Here is a 21,775-nt window from a genome sequence, read left to right as displayed (position 1 = left end):
AGTTTTACAACTCGCGTGAGCGGACAGGGCGCTTTCTGCCAGCTGTCTACACTGCAGAACTTTACAAGGAAAGTGAGAAGCTAGTCAGTGAAATGGAAGAGGGACTAACTATACAGAGCCGTGCTTCCCGGGAGACCTAAAATTAAGGTTTTATGGTAAGGGAAGGGCAACTCTGCCCTCAACTCCTTTCTAAAATAAACAAAGCACTTTCATTTCACTCTCCTCTCACTTCAATGGACTCCAAGTTCAGGCTACAAAAACCCCTGCGGTCTGAAGCGGCTGGCCAATGATTACAAGAGAAGAGCTGGCGGGGCTGGGTGAGAGTCGGTCACCTCTCAGGGTGAGGACGGTCCTAGCTAAAAGGATGGACGGGCTGGGCACGGAGTCGGCCACGTGTCAGGTCATATGTGCCACTTTCTTTGTAAAGCACCTAGTGCTATGTTGGGGGGGGTCAATGTATGTATGCTCGTGAAAGGCCTGGAGCACACGTGTGAGACAGGCTGGCGCTCCGAAGTGTCCGCGGAGGGGGCGCAGAGCCAGCCAAATGTAAGATAAACCGGTGCTTCTGACCGGCAGGTAGGGCTGGGGCCAGAGCAGTCCCTTGTAAGACAGTCGCATGTGAGAAAACAGTGTGTTTCTGAAGGGCTGGTAGGGCTGGGACTCGTGAGACAGCTTGGTGCTTCAGAATGAGCCGGTAATATTGGGGAAGAGTCAGTGACTTGGGCACCAGTGTGTTTCTAAAGGGCCGGAGGGGCTGGGTCAGAGTTGGTCACTTGTGAGACAGTCTGTTGCTTCTGAAGAGGCGGTAATATTGGGGCAGAGTCAGTGATTTGGGAAACCGTGTGTTTCTGAAGGGCTGGGACAGAGTCGTCATTTGAGAGGCAGTTTGGTGCTTCTGAAGGGCCGGTAATATTGAGACAGGGTCGTTAAGAAACAGTGTGTTTCTGAAGGGCTGAGACAGAGTCGGTCACTCGTGAGACAGCTTGGTGCTTCAAAATGAGCCGGTAATATTGGGCAGAGTCAGTGAATTGGCCAACAGTTTGTTTCTAAAGGGCCGGTGGGGCCGGGACAGAGTCGGTCTCTCATGAGACAGTTTGAGGCTTCTGAAGGAGCCGGTAATTTTGGGGCAGAGTCAGTGGCATGGGCAGATAAGGCTGGGACGGAGTCAGTCACTTGTGAGACAGCCTGATGCTTCTAGAGAACCCAACGGGGTGAAGCAGCCGGTCTCAGAGGCCGTATGTTGACATCTTTGCTCGCATAGTCAAGCGTCTGTCAGACGTCATTGGTGGACTAGTGCAAGATAGGCTCGGTTGGGGGGGGGGGGGGTTCACACTTTAGCACATTAACAGCGCCATTTGATTTAATGCTCATAGGGAAGACAGTAGGCGCAAAGACATGAGAAGTACACTAGGGACATAGGGGTGTAAGGAAGAACGAAAACATTACATTTCTATTTAGTAACAACATAAGAATCGTAGTGGAAAAGAGAGAGTCTGTCAGTGAAATGCCACATCACCCCTCCCGCGCGCCCAAACACACGAGCACTATCTGTAGGTCGTTTATTGCTGTCTGTCTGCTGAGGGCAGAGGGGCCGATGCGGGCAAGTTTAGTCAGAAGGCCCCGTGGACCAATATATCCCCCTTTCACTGCCAGCCCCTCTGCTGAGATCACCAGAGAACTGCCTGAGATCACCAGCGAGCGCTGGGATTACGGGAGAGCGCTGAGATCACCGCCAAACCCGAGAGAGACTGCAGCTTCGCTGCCAGAGAGCCTTTTCAATAAACCCTCCTCTTCCAGGAAAGGGACAGATTATAAACAAGGAGGAAGCTGCGAGCTGCACGAACCTGATGCTGGACACCACCGCCTTTCTCCGAGGCAGAGCAGAAATGCCTCGGAGAAAGGCAGCGTCCTTTTCGGATTCGGGGGCGTGTTTTGCTGTTGTCTCCTCCTTGAGACTTCTTGCAAAAAACACGCCCCCCGATCCGAAAAGGACGGGGCCTGATCTGAATGACTGACCTCTTCTCCAGTGGCTGGCCAGCATTCAAGAGGCCAGCCAATGGAGAACAGGGGAGAAGAGGGGCTGGTTCAAGCCCCTCTTCTCCAAGTCATTAAATCTCTCGACTTCCGGTTCTGCCTTCGGCAGACCGGATGGTCCAGAGACCTAAAAAGTGGCTGGGTACACTTGGGATCAATGAACTGTGGACCAACCCTGGTTCTGTAACCAGAGAGAAGAGTTTTTGGTCTCATGTCCAGGAGTCCTTGTTCCAGTCAGTTCGCCAAGAAAGCAGCATTGACTACTTACTGGACTATAAGACCATACTGGTATTCGATCCTTTTAAATATGACCCCCCCCGACCCCCCTCCAGTGGCAGCAAGACAACTGTATATTAAATTCAGATATGGAGTTTCACCCCAGAAAAGTTTTACATGCAAGCAGTCCACCAATAGTTCTCCACCCTTAGTAGATATATGCTTCTTCTGTCAACTAACATGTGAAACGGAGGACCGAATCCTTTTTTCTGCCATTGCCATGTAAAGCAAAGAAGGACGTGGCTAGTACCAGTTTGTAGACTCCTGGGTGTATTTCAATACAGGTCCCTATGCTTACTTTAAACCAATACTAGCAGTCCAATAGCAATGTGTCTCTCTCGCGGTTCATTTGCAACATGGCAACAGTGGAGAAAGATCATGTGAAAATGAGATCAGGCAATCTACTTTTAGTAAAAACAAGGATAACATTGATTTTAATTGACATACCTGTAGATATATATATTTTTTTCTGATTTTTTTATTCTATAAAAAGTTTTATATGCTTTTGTTGGGTCTTGCCCCGAAATAAACAATATGACTGACTGAGTTAGGAGAAAGAGGGTACATGCAAGAATTCATATGAATTGGATGTAAACCCCAGCACTTACAATGATCGTGGTTCCCAGCAGCAACACCTATGCTTCTCTCAAAACCAGACTGCATGTTCTTCTGCACCATTTTTTTCAAATCAACTCGTAGTTTTACATTAGGATCGGGTGAGACAGTGACAACAGATTTCCCTGCCCTGAAAAAGGAAATTACATCAGTTTGGGTGTTACAGCATCAAAATGTGATTATACAGACAGACAAAAAAAAAGCTGATCACCAACTATATTTCATGAAACCCAACTTATTAGACTAAAAGAGGTGCACAGCCGTTTGAATTCTCGCTTGACAGCACAGATATCTGCAAGCCCAATTTTTGTCAATTCTTTAAAATAGAGGGGGCTCTGGCTGCACCCAGAGAAGTATTCTTCTCTCACCACATGACATTGGCTGTTTGATGTACCATTCTACCTCCCATGGAGTGCTAGCACTGTAATGCATGAGGGACTATTTTATATTTCAATAGTACTCTGAATAATCTGATATTAAATTATTGATCTCACAGATGCATTTTCTTCCGGTCGTTTTTAGGTCTCGCAGACCTAGAATTGCAGCTCGCATATGCTGCTTACTCTGCAAGGCTTATTGTAATCGAGGAGATTTCTAAAGTGGAGTTGAAGCCCAGCCCATTATTCTTATTGGCTGGCGTCACCGTTTATGCTAAACGCTGGCTTGTGATTGAAAATTAGGCTTCTTTGTTACTGCCCTGTCCCCTTTTTGAACGGCATCCGGACTCGATTGTTTACTTGCGGCGTTACACGGTCTCCTTTATTAGTCCATAAGCGCTGTTTTTTTTCTTTTCATTCGGCTTTTGTAATGTCGGCTGCGTGTTTTATTTTTGCATCACGTTTTCACTTTAAAAATAGCTGCCGCCCCACCCCACGAGTGCAGTGTGGGACGGCAGCTATTGTAAAGTGAAAGCGGAATGCAAATCTAAACAAGCAGCTTCGGCCGCAAAGCGTGATGCAAATATAAACAACAATTTACAGCACGCTCACTTAATTAATTTATATTTAGCATTTCTGTTGAGCGCGGAGTCCACTTCAGGGACACCGCGGTCTATTTAGGTTTCTTTTTTCCTCGGCCCTGTGGTGCTTGGCAGCAGCTTTCCTTGGGGAGAACAGTGCCAAGTTCGCCCTTGGCAGGCAGGGAGACGTCCCTCAGCTTTGGGGAGCGATAAAGAGTGCGGACCAGGGAGTGCTCCAAAAATGAGCCACGTTACCCAGTTCTTGATTGGGCAAGGGGGCAGTGCGCAGAGGACAAGTGTGCCCTAAATCCATGCACTCGGCTACGACCTACCTGAACCCTCCCCCGGAAGCTAGCGGGAAGCTTTACGGTGCCGCTCAGCTTTAAATTAACCACTTAGCGGCCTGGGCACGATCAGCGCTGCCAATCTTGTTATGGCAAAACTCCTTTACATAGTGGCTTTCGGAGTCTCCCTCGCACAACCCACAGACAAAAGACAAAAAGTTGATACAAAAAGGAGCCATTTTAAATGATGTGATCTTCGGGAAAGCGCGTGAGCTGTGTATTCGTATTTCTAATGTGATTTGCCAGTAAAGAGTGTTTCCATGTTTATATTGTAAATTTAGGATGCAAAGAATCCAATGCATGGGTGCATAATACCCCATGTCACACGTAGAGACACTATGCATTATTAAAACAACAAAACATGCATATACAAAATGCTGCAAAATAAACCGACCGTAGTTATAGTGTGCAGATCCGTACGTGTGCAGAGGAACAATAACGCGTATTTTTGCCACATAAACTGATAAATGAGTGCGTGTAGGAACACATAGTAAACTGTAGTCAAGCATAGTGCATAGACTTTTAGGATGCAGGAGAACAGCTCCCCTGGCGTCCTTGGGTACACGGCGCGTGCGGATGTAGCGCTCTGAAAGGGTTAAAGTGCTGGTCCCGGCTGACAGTCAGCTAATCGACCCTGATCGACAGCTCGGAATGTTTCCTTGTTTCTAGAGCATTATGCTAATCACCAGATCCCCGCACTAATTGGCCCCGAGCCAGAGTCAATTTGCCATTTTAAATCAGACGTCACAGCAGCTATAAAACTCAGCAATGCTTTTAAACTCTCCTGTCGGAGGATCCCTTTAAAATAACCCTGGGCTTTCTTGTAGCAATTTGCTGTTTTTCTCACTCCTCATGAACTGGTTTTCCTCACCTCTGACCGCCCCTATTGCAACTGTATCTCTCCTGGCAACTTTTGCAGACTCGTGGAGAGGGCAGTGGGGGAAAAAAGGCATGAAGTGTTAACAAAATCTGAACTTCCAGCTCTGCAGCTCTCGAGGCAGCCTGCACTGCACGGGGAGGGAACGCGCAGCGCCGATGCATCCGTGCGAAAGGCTCTGCCGGGGGACCATTTTTTTCTGAGACACCTCCAAAGACTCCACAAAGACTGAAGGAAACAAGCTTATGCAAAGCAATAGGTCTCGCATTTACGTGAGTTTAAGCTATTGGCATTGTAAATGACAATGCATTTTATTTATGTTTTAAAAACCAAAACATAAATGCGAGACCATTGCAAATGGTTGTTTGTGTTGTTTTCACTGCAATATTTTTAGTCTGTTCTCAAAACACAAATCCGAGCTATTGGCAAGTCATACATTTATTGTGTGCTGAAAGGGACATTATCATCAACAATCTTTCAGACAGCTATTGCATTTAGTGGTTGCTGTGGAGATCTATGTGCAGCTGCAAATCCTAGGATCGAATCTCAGCAGGGCAGCCTCATCTTTTCACCTTTCAGAAGCCGGTTACATTAATTTCGTAGTGAGCTGGATAATATTCCGTAATCAACCACAGAAAGAAAGCCTGGTTGTTGGAATGTGCTATGGTCATCCATCAGTACTGTATGGTATGAATGAGATTCTACTCTAAATTTGAATAAAGAAGCAACATTGGGGATATCATGGCGCTTGCAGGTAGTTGGGTTATGGGCCGTATCTTACCAAAACGAGGTCACCAAATACATTACAAAAGTGAATAGATTTTAAATAATAACAAACAGCCTATCAATTTTAGAATCTATATCTGGGGAGCTAACAGGTCTTAGATGGAAAAGGGGTTCTTGGGCCAAGTTTATTCAGATTTAGAGGTCTGTCTGGGTTGCTTTAAATCTCTTCAACACTGCACGGCTGCTTTCATGTAGAGAAATGCAAGTTTGGTTTGCATCAAGGAGGTCTGGAGTTTACTTCTCTCCTCTTGCAGTGCTGGCAACTTTAGATGTTTGGGGGCCAGGATGTCAAGAGCCCTTGGCAATCCATGGGAGGTATTGGCAACCAACTTGGGCAGCACTCTGCCAAAGAAGCAGAGATGCATGGAGTAAAATGCAGACCCACATCAAGCAAAGAAGGAGGAAGAGAAGTCCTGCACCTAAAGACGCCATCAAAGTTGCTTCAGCTGATCCACAACAACAGCAATCATCCTTCCTTTCTTCAGACTTGGGTAAGCATACCTAGGGTTTACCATGAACAGTAGCTCAATATCTTTAGTGTTTTAAAAAGCTGCAAAGGCTCGAAAGACAAGGCAACAGCGCCTGCCACCAAAGAACTAGTTCAAATATGTAGAAGTGAGCAGAAACTAGCGATGCAAAAAACACAGCTATAGAAGGAGGTTTACTAGTCCCTCCCATAGAAAATTCTATTGAGCAATATGGGTGCGATACTTTCAAAAGTTACAAAATCGGATATAAGAGGGAAGGAAGTACAGGCACTCTGCTTTATGATGAAGGCTAGAGTAGTTTGATTTTCAAACACTTTCCCTGGAGATACAGTTTAAAGGTACAGTTTTAAGATTCGAGCCCTCATTTAGCGTACGGCGGATTTTAGTGCAATATGACAGGGCAGTTGAAGTATGTACTCCGCTGCTCTAGTGGAATACATCTCGATATTTTTTTATTTCTGTCTGAGTCTGTCTGTCTGAGTCGCTGGCCGAGTCGGTCTGTCTGGGACCGGCTTTGATGGTTGGGACTGTAGGCATAAAGACATGGGCTATCAAAGGAATCACAAATATAAAAAAACGCCATTGGTTGGGACTGTAGCCCTAAAGACATGGGCTATCAAAGGAATCACAAATTTCAATTGGGTCCCAGAGGCATTAGAGGGGACTGATATTCTGGAGCGTTCATTGTTTTGGTGTTTAAAAAGTATTGTTCAAGAATCATTTTGTTGAAGAACTAAATAGAGATATACAGATAGCACACAGGGATCCCTTTAAGTTTACTCAATTAGGACTCAACAGATAAAATGTTAACAATTTTTTGGGCGTATTAAGGTCCAGCACATGTGATCTAGTTGCAAGAGACCTACTGTGAGCTTAACAAGAACTTCCAGTGGGTTTAAACCCCACACATTGCTTACAATAGGTTGGCTTTATTGTAACTCATTTCCTAGCTTCTTATTCAATGGCTTCCTTATCCATCTTGTGTTTGTCCCACCCCTGGAGCACATCCTCCTTCCATGCTCTTGACTGATTTGTGTCCTCCCACTGCTCACTTTTAGGGAACTACTTTATTAGGTCTCGCCTGAGCCAGCGCATGCGCTGCTCTGGCGAGACATTTAGTAAGCGGCTTCTCGAATTGCTACCAAAGCGGCCACCAGCTTGCGGTCTCACGCACAAGCGCGCGCGCCACGCTCCGCCTCTTCAATAACTGCTGCGCGCGCATCCCTCGCGTGCTTTGCACAGAGCGCGTCATTGCGATCACTTTCGCTTTCACCGCGATGACTTTTGCTTTCACGGCCGCGCGGCGTTACTTTTACGGCTGCGTGGCCAATGCTTGTTTCTTTTGCACCATGTAGCTCTGTCGTTATCCTTTCCTCGCACGTTTCTCCTGGACTCACTTCCTCTCTGCTTTTACCATTTTCTCCTGCTTCGCTTGCTCTTTGCCTTTTGCCCTCAGCGGTCCACCCATATTATGCCCCTGCAGATATCTGGTTGACAATCAAATCACTGACTCCCCATATCTCCTCTCCTATTGGCATTTCAATCTGTCTTTCCAACTCAAATGGCAACCATCCCGAATCAAGCAGAAGGTTACCACACAAGGATTTTATCTCCCACCTCCAGACATTTAAAAAATCTGATTACCTCTGCTGAGCCATCAGTCAGGGTTGCCAGGTCTGAAATTTACATCGAGCCCAATCTCCCTTGAAAGGAAGCCCAAAACCAACCTGGCCTTCCAAGTAAGTCAATGACTGTCACTTAAAACTTGAGTTTCCCAAGAATGCTTAACTGTATTTGATGAACTAATGTGACCCTCTTAAAAAAAAAAACGGATTCCAGGTGGGTTTGTTCACAACCCTCTGGATACGGTCTTTCCAAAGATTCAATTGCCCCCTGGGATATCCACATATAGGCCGTAGAGAGCTCTCAGCATTATTTACCCACCATGCCTTGGCTATCCAGTCTATGAAAATTATAATATCTGTGCCATTTCCCACAGTCGGCACACACTTCTACAGAGCATCGGAGGATCTCCCCTCACCTGACCGTATCCTCGGTTGCAGGCTTTGAGGGCAGACGTATGAAGAGGAGAGCCCTTCGTCCTGCAGTCAACCAACTCACTCCTTCAGCAAGAGCTTCGCCCCACTCAGTCTGCAGATGTAGAGATCACTGGCCAGCTGGTTCGGTAGGGAGAGCAGCCAGGATGGGGGGGAGGGGGGGGGCAGACATGCCAGTGTAGCGTTGTCACACCCAATCTGCTCCATGGATTCTGTTGCTATATAGCCTTCCCACCTCTCCCAAGAGCAAGATACCGTAGTGCAGGACAGTCGGACGCAAGACAACAAGCCACTCAGGGGTGCAACAATGTAGGGGCCGATTCTCACTCATTCAACAAGCAAGCAAGCAAATCAGCTGGAACTCAGGCCGACTCCTCCATGGGTGCAAGCAGCATTAGCCTAAACTCAAGAGCCGCTGGTGCCTATTGCCCCTTCCGCTGCATTGTCTACTCAGGGTATGCAGGGGGTACACCCTTGCTTTTTGCCTCCGGAACCTTGCCGACATGGCAGCTGCAGGGGCCGCTAGCTCTTTAAGGTAATTTCCTCTCGCTGTCCCTTGCTGCGTCATTCACAGCAGCTGCTCCTCACTGCTCCTCCACTGGAAGTTGGTGGTTGTGCACGGCCCTGGAAGACTACTGCAGTTGTGTATTCTCTTCAGATGTAATTTTTTTTTTTTTTTTTTTTAGAAAGGTTAATTAACAAAAATACACTGTTTCCAAGGGGGTACACATTTGTGCAAGTAAACAATCACATTAAAGAGCCCTCTAGGTCATAAGAGAGTTGCATCCATTTTTAAAGCAATTGTAATATGCAAACTGTGAGGCAGCAAACAGTGATTTTCTCATGCCACGTTTGCTCTATTATGGTAATGAACTGTTATTTCACTTTTACACTATAATAATATATGTGTGAATCTATGCTTATAAGTACAATTGCTTTAAATAATGTGGCATTGGGACAAATATATTTTCATTGCCATGACACATATGCATATATATGCTGTGGCCCTCGTGTAGTTATAGTTAGACCATATGAAAGGCATTTCTGTTTTTGTTTAATAACGTTGCCACCGTTTGATAAATCTGCACGAACTTTCCCCCCAAAAAACACATCATCCACTATGGTTCTTTCATGGAAAGGTTTGTGCCGATTCTTCCAGCAGGCACCAAGAAAGGAGGGGGGGGGGGGAGAAGAGAGAATCCCATGTGTGATTTCCCAAGTTAAATCTAAAAGGAAAGTTTGTTCACCTAGAATTGCACCAACATTGGCCAAAAATTACAACTTTACTCAAAGTGTACTATTTGTTATTTTCTGTAAATCTGTGCAGCCGTTTGAGAAATTTGCGTTTAAAAATGTCCTTGGGTTGTCAGAAAGGGTTTAAAGCTGGCACAAAAATAGAGACATCTGGACCACTAGTGTCCAGATATGAAGCACTGGCCCACACAAAGTGACTAGGTGAATCCTGATTGGCAAAAATAACATGGAGAATATATTGCGACAACCATTGCAGGACTCATGAGCTCAGTCCTCGAATCCTAAAAATAAAGAATAATTATTGGAAATGCAATCAGTTTCGCATTTCTTTGAGTTAGAGCTATTGACACTGTAAATGCCACTGTCTTCTGCCTATGTGTTATGGAGTGTATATATGTGGTGTGTATTGGAATTATGTGGGTTGGATTGAATTATTTAGTTGTGGAATTGTGTGGAATGAAATTGTGTGGTGTGGAGTGGAATTATGTGGCATGGTGTGCTGTGGAAGTATGTGGAAAGTAATTGGTACTGAGTATACTGGAAGTATGTGCAGTGGGACTGCGTGCTATGGAGTGTAATTAAGGCGGAATGGTATTTTGTGTTGTGGAGTGGAATGTCGTGAAGGTTTGTTACGTGGTGTACTGTTGAATTTTGCAGTATGATGTGGAATTTTGTGTTGTGGATTGGATGTATATGTGTGTAGTGTAATTGTTTTGTTGGATTGATTTATGAGGTTTGGTGTTGAATTATGTGGCGTGGATTGGCAATGTGTGGAGTTGAATTGTGTGGGCCGGAACTGTGTACATAGCTTTGCATTTTTGGTGTTGGAAAAAAACATAAATGGGTAGGAGCTTTGCTTTAGAACGGTCTCTTTGGGTTTAAAAAAAATTGAAAAACTGATGTCTGGACACAAGTGGAGCCTTTATGGGGCTCCTGGTCATAACGTTTATGGACAGGGTGGAGAAGCGACAGAGGCAAAAGGTGCCACCTACCAGAGTAGAGAAGGCATTGGAAGAGTTACCACAGAAAGAAAGAGGCAGATGGTCCCACCTACCAGAGGAGAGAAAGTATTGCAAGAAGGCGGCCACAGAAAGCCTGGTGTCCGAGGAGATTGACAAGGAAAATCACCAATAGCCAGACTGCAGCGAAATGGTATCACGTGCAAACGAAACAGCATTTTTGTCATCAAACTCCATTCCCTTTCTCCTAATATATTTCAGCAGGTTTGCACCAAATAAGCAGCAATCCCGTACTACGGATAAGCAGCATGTTTTACACGACCCACACTATTTAACCAAACAAGAACATTTCTTTAATGTACGTGTGCTTAAAGCGGACAGTAAGAAAAGATTAATATATTCATTCTGTATACATATCCTATGTTGAATGTAAATGTTTCTTTTCATTTCTTTAAAACATTTGCGCTTCTTCAACCTTTGTACAAAGCATACAATGCCTGCATGTTTTGGTACAGCAAAGATTTGCAAATATTTTGTACAGGAAAGGCCTCGAGTGCGAGGAAAATTAAACCCCTCCAAAAATAAGGGCAATCGGAAGCAAACGCGGCACAGTTGAACAATAAAGCACACATAATTACTAAATAATATAGAACCAAAAAAAAATATCCACAAGCATTCTAAATGTTGACAAATTCAGCACATATTCTTTAAGTTAAATAAAAAAAACATATGTTGGCTAGCAGATTGTAATCAAAGAGAATGCAGCATAATAATTGCCACCTAAGATGTAAGCGTAAAGCAAATGTTTTGCAGAGCTTGCAGAGTCTTTTCTAAGGGACTCGAAAAGAAGAACAAAACACTAAGGGAAGGTGTGCAAAGGGGAGTTGCTTGTGGCGCCTCGGTTACTGACCCGTTACTAAACCCTTAGTAGTAAAATGTCCCCACAACGTATACCTGCCCAATGGCATTAGTCTTATTCTATGCAAATATATTTAAAACAAGCAATACATAAAACCATAAACAGACAAAACAAGCATTTACAATGCAATGGTCTCGGCATTGTTAAATTTAGAGCTATTAGCATTGCTCATGACATTATTTTAGTTTTTAAAACATTTAAAGAAACGGCATTGTTATTTACAATGTCAATAGCTCAATCACTCTCAAATGCGAGACATATTGCATTTGCACCCACACACAGAGCCACACACACAAAGCCACCCACACACACAGAGCCACTCACATAGCCACCTACACACACACAGTTACCCACACACAGACAAAGCCACCACGCATAGAGCCACCTACAAAAAAAGCCACCCACACAGAGCCTCCCACACGCACACAGAGCCACCCACACACACACACAGAGCCACCCACACACACACACAGAGCCACACACAGAGCCATCTGCGCTCCCTCAGCCGGCTTGTGAGTGTAACGTCCCATGTAAGTGCAGCCTAAGAGCTATGGAAACTTCTTGTGTGGCAGACAACTGCATTGCCTGGATAAAACAGCCATTTAAGTTGGACAATATAAAATGACTAATACCTGTAGGATAGTTCCACTCCAGCATCAACATCATGGGGTCACCACATAATTTTGATAAAAACAGTGCCGCCTATATTCATTTCTGAAAGAAAGCCTTCAGCAATGCAAAATCACTCTAATAGTTGTAGGTCATTGCTAGGGATGGGTGTTATCGTGTAGCCTAATCTTGCGTAATTACCTAAACATTCCGCAAGATTGCTCTTGAGTTTACCCAAGAAGAGTAATTCCGAATTTAGCACTATTCCTTAGCGCAAAAGTACCACTTACGTCTAAAATGCATATGAGGGATACATTTCGGCTAAGAAATAGCGCTCATTGAAACAGAACACAAACAGTGCGCTATGTAGTTGTACTCATTAGTCCGACTGTAAGTGCAGGCGTACAGCACCTTCTCGAGAGAGGCAATCACTCAAGCCGTCATCACTTCGAAGTGGTAAAGGATGGGGTGACGGGGTCGGAATCAAGATGTGGGTTTGTGGAAAAAACACTGGACGACGGCCACAGCAGAGTGTTTGCGCCCCGGAACCACAACGCTTTGTTTTCCAAAATTGCGATTTTTTTCGACACTTTAACTCCCCCCTTCCTCCGCAGTAATTACTCTTTTGAAGTTTCCTTCTTGGTGAATTGTGATTTTTTTTTTCTTTGACTCGCTGGGTGTAAGCACGGAGAGGGCCCCAGGGGCGGGAAGGTGATGCCTGCTGATACTGAAAGAGGAAGTGGCAGATACGAGCCTGATGTCATGGGGAATTCTGCGCCGGGCAGCAACCAGCACCACCCCGGAGCGCATCTTTATAAAAGGGACGGCCGCGGCCTGGACACCAAGAAGCCACGACTGGAACAGATATCAAGAGAAACTTAACCGTGGCGAAGACAAACGTGCAACTTAACGCGCAACAAGAACAATTGGCAGCTAGAAGATAACTTAATGGGTAATGAACCAATAAAGACTCCCCAGAGTGCTTTGAGGCGACACGTCTGAGTAAAAGCACTCTAAGCCACTGGAAGGGTTGTGGCAAGGCAACGCAAGTGTAACTAATAGAGATAGCCCCGTCTTATCAAAACAAGCACACCACTGCCTTTCTCCGAGGTGAAGCAGAAATGCCTCGGAGAAACGCAGCGGCGGATTCGGGGGCGTGTTTTTCTTTTTCTCTCCTCTTGCCATTGGCTGGAAGAGAGAAAAACACGCCCAGCAAAAAGTAGCCCCCAATCCGAAAAGGACAGGGCCTGTTTTGTGAGACGAACCTCTTCTCCAATGGCTGGCCAGCATTTAAGAGGCCAGCCAATGGAGAAGAGGAGAGAAGAGGAGGCGGGTTCAAGCCCCTCTTCTCCAAGTCATTAAATCTCGCGAGTATTACAAAGCACTATTGATGTTTTTTTTTTTTTTTTTTTTACTCGAAAACGAATTCCTTTCCCCTAGGGTTTGGTATTTTGTTTGTGATTGATTTGCCTTTTGCCAAAACACATTCTTAAATCGGAAAACTAGTTTAATGCGGAAGCAATCGTGTTTAGGTCTCGCCTGGCGAATTGCGAATACCTTTTGTAATCGATTCTGCCAAGGGCTTTTAATGCACGCGCCTGCATGGACAAACATGGCTGCTCTTGCCATTTGTCCATAGCGTGCCCGTAGGGACTGTGGACAGTCCCACGCCATTTGGTTGCCATAACAACGCGTAGTTTTTTTTGTTTTTTTTTAAATGTCAGTCCCCCGGGACACAAGCAGGCATCCACTTCTGTCTTTTTGCTGCGATCAGCTGTTCTGACAGAAGTGGATGCCTGCTTGTGCCCCGGGTAAACTGCAGGACAGCTGATCGCAGAGGTGTGTCTCGCTTCACCAATTTACGCCTTTATTCCCTCTCACAATATCTTGTTTATGAGTAATATCCATGGAAACCATATTTGCAGATAAGCTGTGAGTAATATGTTGCTTATTAGAAATGTTTATGGTATGGAAGATGACTGGGGTCATGACCCCATCATGACCTAACTGAACATGAGTCACGCCCCTGACACTACCGCACATCAGACGGTTCAATGCTTGAGACTGCCCCAGCGGTCTTAGCATCTGTATATCTCCGTCGCCGGTGCGCTGCCCGACCAGGCTATCTCACGTAGCCATTTCAGTCCAGATGTCACGTAAATACACTGCCATTCATTCCTGAAGCCACACAGAGCAACGTGGGTGTTAATGCTTTCATTAGTCATCCGGTGTCCTGCCTTCTCACAGACGCACAAGTGTGTGTGTGTTTTAGTACTTGCTGTGTCAAATACACAACAGTCCATTTCAGCGGCAGCCATCACAAACTAGATGATGGATTATCTGTGCTTCAAAATTAGATGTTCACTCATTCGTGTACTGGAAGACGGGTTCAGAGGTCACAGACTAACATGATTATTAGTAATATTAATGCTTTGATATCGTAGTCAACTATAGTAATATATATATATATATATACATACACACATATAGATATATACACACGTACATACATATTTTACGAAAAGTGTTTTACTTGATTTGTTTGACACCTTGAAGTTAAGTAGATATTAAAACAAATACTGTAATAAACCAACAGAAAACCTTCTATTCTAATCTCTGTCATCCGTGATTCATGTCACTTCTTGCCAGCACCTGCAAGTAATCCATTTATGCAGTGTGCGGAACTAGTTCTGTAGTCCCAGATCCATATTTTATGAAGCAAGCACACTACACCAATCCTACCACCTGAAGGGGTATTTCGGAATGAGGGAGTGAAATTCGTGGGTTTTTTTATATAAAGGAAAAAAGGTTCATTTATTACCAAGGTTGTAACAAAGTATTCAGGCCAACGTTGTAGGAGACCCCAGGAAAACTGTATAGTTCCCCTATTTCCCAGTCCAATTCAACAATATTTGGAACTACACACAAATACAAACATTACAGAAGTTGTCACTTATAGTGCTTTGAAGCTACAAACTCACGACAGTGGCTTACGTATTAATATTCTCACAAGAACACTGCACTTGCGAGGTGTTGTGCTGACAAGCGATGGGTGTGCTATAAAAACCCCACAAAGAAGTAACTAACTGAATATCCAGCGCCGTGTTTCAGGCCGCTGCTTCTGTGGGGTGTATCAGGTTTAAATGGCCGCACACTGCTCGTCACACCAGCAAGTTGCCCCAAGGAACTGTGGGCGATGTAGTAGCGACGGCGAGTACGCCTATGCTACGAAGTGTATGAATAAGTATGTGTCGCATTAGCCATCCCTGGACACGTGTTTCGAGGTAGTTGCCTCTCGTCAGCAGGGAGCAGGTAAGTGTAGTGGAGTGCTGCGTGGAATATCCAGCGCCGTGTTTCAGGCCGCTGCTTCTGTGGGGTGTAGTGACGTCATTTAGGAACTGCTATGAAAGGTGCCCCCACACCACAGTTAGAAAGTGTTGAGGGGCAGGTTGGTGCTCCCCCTCTTCAGGGTCCACCGTTTGCTTGTCTTTCATCTAGTGCTGCTTTGGGCTCAGATTTGTTGCAATGGGTTTCTGGATATTTTGTGCACCAGATGCTCAGTGTTGTGTGCGCGTACCATTAATGTTATGTGCATAGTGCACTCGAGTGTGCAACCAGCAGATCACCATAGATTACATATGTTTCTGCTCATCTCTTGTTTTGTGTGTATTGTAAATGCTTGTTGTGTGCACTGCATGTTCGGTGTTTACACAGATTCCTGGCACATACAGGCCTGATATTGTGTACACGGTACACCTCATTCTCCACATTAAGTTTACATTTGCTTATGTTGCAGGTTCAGAGGTGCCTGCGCCACGGGCCTCGTTGTGTGCGCTGTATCCTTCATGCGTCCTATCTTCTCACCTTCCCTTGGTGTTGTCTTCACTTTGCGATCACAGTTGTGTGCGCTCATCATTGCTGTTGTGTGGGCAGCGTCTTCTAATCCCGTATCTTCCTCCGTCTCCCTTCTCCCCTCTTTCACTCGTCCTGGCCCCCTCCTCTCCCTCTCTCCCCACCCTCCAAAGTGCCCCCCCCACTCTCCCACCTCCCTCTCTTGTCTAGTTACCTCATGTCACTCACATCTGTGGTACTTGGGAGTCTACGGACAAGACTCAGCTTTTGGGAAGGTTGTGTGCTCGGTGTGTGGTGAGGGGGGTATCACTTGCCCCCGCTTGTTGTTGCTTCGCTAGGTGAGTGGGGGCTTCGTTCACGTCACCAATTTACTCCCGCAGGAGCCCCATTTGGCCGAGCAGCGCAGATGTATTTATTTGTGGTATATGCGTGACTGTGCGGCGCTTTATGCGAGTGATTGCCCTGCACTTTATTCGTTCACACGGCGCTTTATTTGAGTGACTGTGCGGCGTTTTATTCCTTCACGCGTCGCTATATGTGAGTGAGTGCAGGGTGCACAGAGTTCCTGCGTCAGGGGGGGTTGGGGGCAGGGGCAGGAGACCAGAGGCTCTTCTGAGAGGTGCTATCTTGCTCGACCGGACACGACACGCTCGGCTGGGGGGCTGGCAGGGGGTGTTTGGGGGTGCACTGCACCACAGCAGGGACGGGGAGCAGATGGCGTTGCACATATTACAGAGGTCTCCTCTCAGCAGTTTCTGCTGTTTGGTGCCATGAGGCCCTGTGGGTGTGGGCATACTTTACAAAAGCATTTCGCATAACCTAGCCTAATACAACATAGAATAGCATAACATAACAGCATAAAAAAAATAGCCTAACATAACATACCATTACAAAACATAACAAAACATAGCCTAGCATTGCATAACATCGCACAGCATAACTTAACAAAACATAACATAACTAAACACAGCCTAGCCTAACGCAACATAACATAACAAATCATAACATAGCATAACATAGTATAGCATAACATAGTATAGCATAACATAGTATAGCATAGCATAACATAGTATAACATAAAACATAGTATAACATAAAACATAACATAACAAAACATAACAAAAACATAACAAAAACATAAAGCACAGCACAAAACAACACAACACAACGCAACCTAGCCAAACACAACACAGCCTAACACAACATATCATAGCCTAGCCTAACGCAACATAGCCTAGCCTAACATAACACAACAAAACATAGCATAGCATAACAAAACATAGCATAACACAACAAAACAACAAAACATAGCATAGTATAACAAAGCATAGCATAGCAAAACACAACAAAACAAAGCACAGCATAGCAAAACACAACAAAACATAGCATAACAAAACAAAACAAAACAGCATAACAAAAGACAACAAAACACAACATATCATAACACAACATATCATAGCATAACAAAACAGCATAACAAAACATAGCATAACAAAACACACCATAGCATAACAAAACAAAACATAGCATAACAAAACACAACATAGCATAACAAAACACAACAAATCATAGATAGCATAACAAAGCATAGCATAACAAAACAAAGCATAGCATAACAAAACAAAGCATAGCATAACAAAACAAAGCATAGCATAACAAAACATAGCATAACAAAACACAACAAATCATAGATAGCATAACAAAACATAGCATAACAAAACACAGCATAGCATAACAAAACAAAGCATAACATAGCATAGCAAAACAAAAGAGCATAGCATAACAAAACATAACATAGCATAACAAAACACAACAAATCATAGCATAACAAAATATAGCATAGAATAACAAACATAACATAGCATAACAAAACACAACAAAACATAGCATAGCTTAACAAAACATAGCATTACAAAACATAGCATAGAATAACAAAACAAATTAAAGCCTAACAAACCACAACAAAACATAGCACAACAAAACAAAGCATAGCAAAACACACCAAAACGTAGCATAGCATAACAATACCTAGCATAGCATAGCATAACAAAACACAACAAAACATAGCATACTATAACAAAACAAAATATAGCATAACAAAGCATAGCATAGCAAAACACAACAAAACAGCATAACAAAACACAGCATAGCATAACAAAACACAACACAGCATAGCATAACAAAACATAGCACAGCATAACAAAACAGCATAGCATAACAAAACAGTGGAGAAAACATGGCGGCCGCAGGCTAGCACGGTACGCACGTCTCTCCTGGAGCCCCTGCTCCCTGTTTTTTTGCATTTCGCGACTATGGTGAGCCTGGTGTGAGTTGCCTCTCATTTCGATCGTGCTCTACACCTCAAATCCTGGATCTCCGGCCCCCAAAATACCACGAAGATTCAAGAAAATCAAACAACGCAGTTTTGCGGCTTTTAGCGACGGCAGCAGCAAGGTCCTCAGCGGTCTTGCCTCTCGCGCGTCTCTTACAAGCGGGGACGTGGCAAAGAAAAATAAAAAGTTACTTTCGAAGGGGACTTACCATCCGATGTTTGGCGGTTTGATACCGGCACCAGGGCCCGGACTTTGGTTGGTTTTCGTCGAGTTTTGTGGACCCCTTTTCCCTGCTGGATTTTGAGGCAGGAGCCGATGTGTTTAGCTCCGGTGGAAAGCTCCCTCCCCCCCGCCTTCCGAGGTGGAGACAAGCAGCCGTGGAGCCGAGGAGAGGTCGCAGGGCGGCGGCTCGTGGGCTCCTGCTGAGAGGTTTGGTGGGGGGTGCGGGAAGGGGGGGGGGGGGGGGAGTGGTTGCCACGGTGGATGCCCAAGGAAACGTAGGGGGCCCCATAGTCCCTGTTCAAGGGGTGTTTGAATTGGGGAAGGAAAGGGGGGGTGGGGGAGAGGCTGGAGAGGTGGGGGCAGGTATTTGGGATAGTAAACCACGGAAAACACTCGGGTACTCGCCTGTAAAAAGTAAGGGGAAAAGACAGGGGAGAGGGAAAGGCGCACGAGGTTTAAAATCTGGTGTCAAAGAAGGCTTGAGAAATTTAGGGGTGGAGAACCCCCCCAGAGTATCTGGCTCAGTGAAAGACCAAGTTGAAGGAGTTTGGATCCCAGATTGTTCCAGTGAGAAGGACAAGGGGGGCTATCTGAGTAAGGAGCCTGGGAAAAGAAGAAAGGGCAAGGATAAGAGTAGATTGAGCGGTGTAGTGCGGGTTACCCCCTCCCTTCGCTCCGTCTTCAAAGTATTCCCCCAGGTCCTGGCTATCAACACCGAAGGAACTGGCAACCCAAGAAAAAGCGCAAATATGGCTGAAATTAATCTGCCTGAGCTATGTGGTGGCCCAAACAAAGAGGTCAATTCGGGTTAGAACAATAATTTTATCTCTTCTGACTTAGGTGCTACAGTGGTATGCTCACTGTCAGTCGAGCATCAGATATGTCAGGGAAAGAAACTAACCATGGGGTGGTTGCCACTGTGCACAGTGCTAGGGGTAACAATGGCCCTACTATAAATCACCTTGACATATGCTGAGTAATCAAACGAATCAATAAAATTCAAAAACCATATATTAATTCATATGTCAGTTGTTGATACACGTATACATATGGATCATTTTTTGAACAATATACATCACTTATACTGCATCATAATACTGATACATTTATATCAATGAATAAACTCAATACATCTTTAGTTCATTCAATTTGGTACATAAGAAAGTAATGATGAGCCCAATGCATTTCGGGACCGGCACGTCCCTACGTCAGGGGCAATCTAAGGACAAAAACATAATGATAATACACATTACTGATGAATAAATACATATTGATGATACTCAAAAAAAACATTAATGTTGATTGAACCGGCTGTGAGCCATGCTAAATTTAGTACATACCACTATTTGTGGGGTTTTGTGCATAGAGCAAAAATGTTGTGCTCAAGTGAAGGCAGCAAGAACAACGCCACCGAAATAGATAGTGCACCGTGATGTTAATTGCAGAGGGGGAATAGTCCAAGTTTTTTTTGGAAATACAGAGAAAAAGGAGAGTACGGTAATGTGATGGGCGAGGGGAACTCACCTCGTCTAATGTACCAAGGGTAACCTCTATGAGGAGAGGATGACGGGAAAAACGAAATAACCGGCCAGTGTACTGCTGCAGGAGAAACCACGAAAAAAAAGGGGATGAAAACTAGACGCTAGTAAGCGGATTGAAAAAGTATGTGGAACAAGAGTAGACTCAGCATATGTCAAGGTGATTTATAGTAGGGTCATTGTTACCCCTAGCACTGTGCACAGTGGCAACCACCCCATGGTTAGTTTCTTTCCCAAACAAAGAGGGACACATAGACCAGTCTCTCCCCCCGTAACGCCCTCGCCTCTAGAGGCTCCACAGGCGCCCATTTTAGGGAGCTTAGTCCCCCCCCCCCTTCCCGCCTCTACCCTTACCCCCAAGTCTACCTTTACCTCTACCTCTACCTCTATTGTTACTTCTACCGGTACACATACCGACAGTATTGATATAATTCAAGCACATGTACAAGACAAGGGGGGGCAGGCTTCATGTCGGTCACCAGCATGGAGGATGGAAGTGGGAGAGGGGAAAAGGAGTCAAACAACTCTATCGAAACTATTTTGATTGCCATGACAGCTATGAGGGAGGAGATTAGGAGTGACTTTGCTATAACTAAGTCAAATCAAATTGAAATAAGAGCGGCCTGTGAAACATTGGAAAAGAAAGTGGACATGCTCTGTGACAGAACAGAGTGTTTGGAGGGAGAGATGGGGGCTATAAAAGCGAAGTTGGAGGTTGCCGAGGGTAAGATTCAAGCATTGCGGAGGGAAGGGGAAGTCACGAAGGAGAGGGTTGAGTCACTTGAGAATTTTTCACGAAGGAACAATCTGCGGATTCTGAAAGTGCCTGAGGGAAGAGAGGGGGAGAACTTAAAATCGTTCGTGGTGTCACTTTTGAGGGACTCACTTAAATTGGACGAAACAGCAGAGGTACTAGATAGAGATGTACAGCGGATTCATCGCGACCCCTTTCGCCTCAATCCTGGGAGAACCAAACCACGCAAGATCCTGGTAAACGTCCTGACATACTCTTTGAAAGAATTTGTTTTGAATCTTCCCTTAAAATCAAAGACAATCAAAGGCCCCGACTTTCTGTGTGAAATTAGGTCAGACCTTTCTAAAGCGACATTAGATCAGCAATGGGAACTGGGCCAGAGGATGGACAAGCTCAGGGTGGTAGGGGCCACAGTCCAGATGCGATTTCCCGCCCTTTTGCGGGTTATGTACAACAACAAGATGTACAACTTTCGATCCCCCATCGAAGTAGACGAATTTCTAGGAAAAATGGGAGAGCTCAAAAGGGGGGTCTTAAAAAGTCTGGGCCTACTGGATCTTTCTGCCTTTTTGTTGTTTAATTTTTTCCCGGTAATAGTAAAGGGGTAGAGCACTGTAATGGCTGGATTTTCTGTTTAGATGGGATCAGCCCCCAGGGGCCCCTGTGACCCAGCCAAAACGTACTCACCTTCCCTTCTTAGATCATATTTACAATGGGTAGATATAAAGATGAATATACAGGTCGCACCTAAGAATGGGGAATGACAATATACATATATGGATTTTCTACAATATCTTATTCACATCAGTTGGCCTCGCGGTCGCCCTGACCCAGACCGTTCTACCCTAGGGCAGATCTGACACGCAATCCGGCGTGTCTACACACGGGCCTGCAGAACCC

General features: G+C 45.0%; 1 protein-coding gene across 3 annotated transcripts in view; it reads right to left on the bottom strand.

Moving 5' to 3' along the window:
* Window positions 1-21,775, bottom strand: part of PARP2 (poly(ADP-ribose) polymerase 2) — a 402,899-nt gene that overhangs the window by 268,315 nt on the left and 112,809 nt on the right. Inside the window, exons 1-2 of one of the 3 annotated variants that reach the window (XM_085618533.1) lie at window positions 18,570-18,706; window positions 2,919-3,055 (exon numbers count right to left, since the gene is read on the bottom strand). In XM_085618533.1, coding sequence (XP_085474659.1) covers window positions 2,919-2,988 — 70 coding nt within the window. In that variant the 5' untranslated portion in view covers window positions 2,989-3,055; window positions 18,570-18,706. Of the gene's footprint in view, window positions 1-2,918; window positions 3,056-12,199; window positions 12,338-18,569; window positions 18,707-21,775 lie in introns of those variants that run through there. The other 2 variants (XM_085618534.1, XM_085618532.1) reach the window with 2 other exon arrangements.

This window comes from Triturus cristatus, chromosome 7 (assembly GCF_964204655.1).
Source record: "Triturus cristatus chromosome 7, aTriCri1.1, whole genome shotgun sequence".
In the NCBI taxonomy this organism is placed as follows: Eukaryota; Metazoa; Chordata; class Amphibia; order Caudata; family Salamandridae; genus Triturus; species Triturus cristatus.
This window is presented reverse-complemented; position numbering and strand designations above follow the sequence as displayed.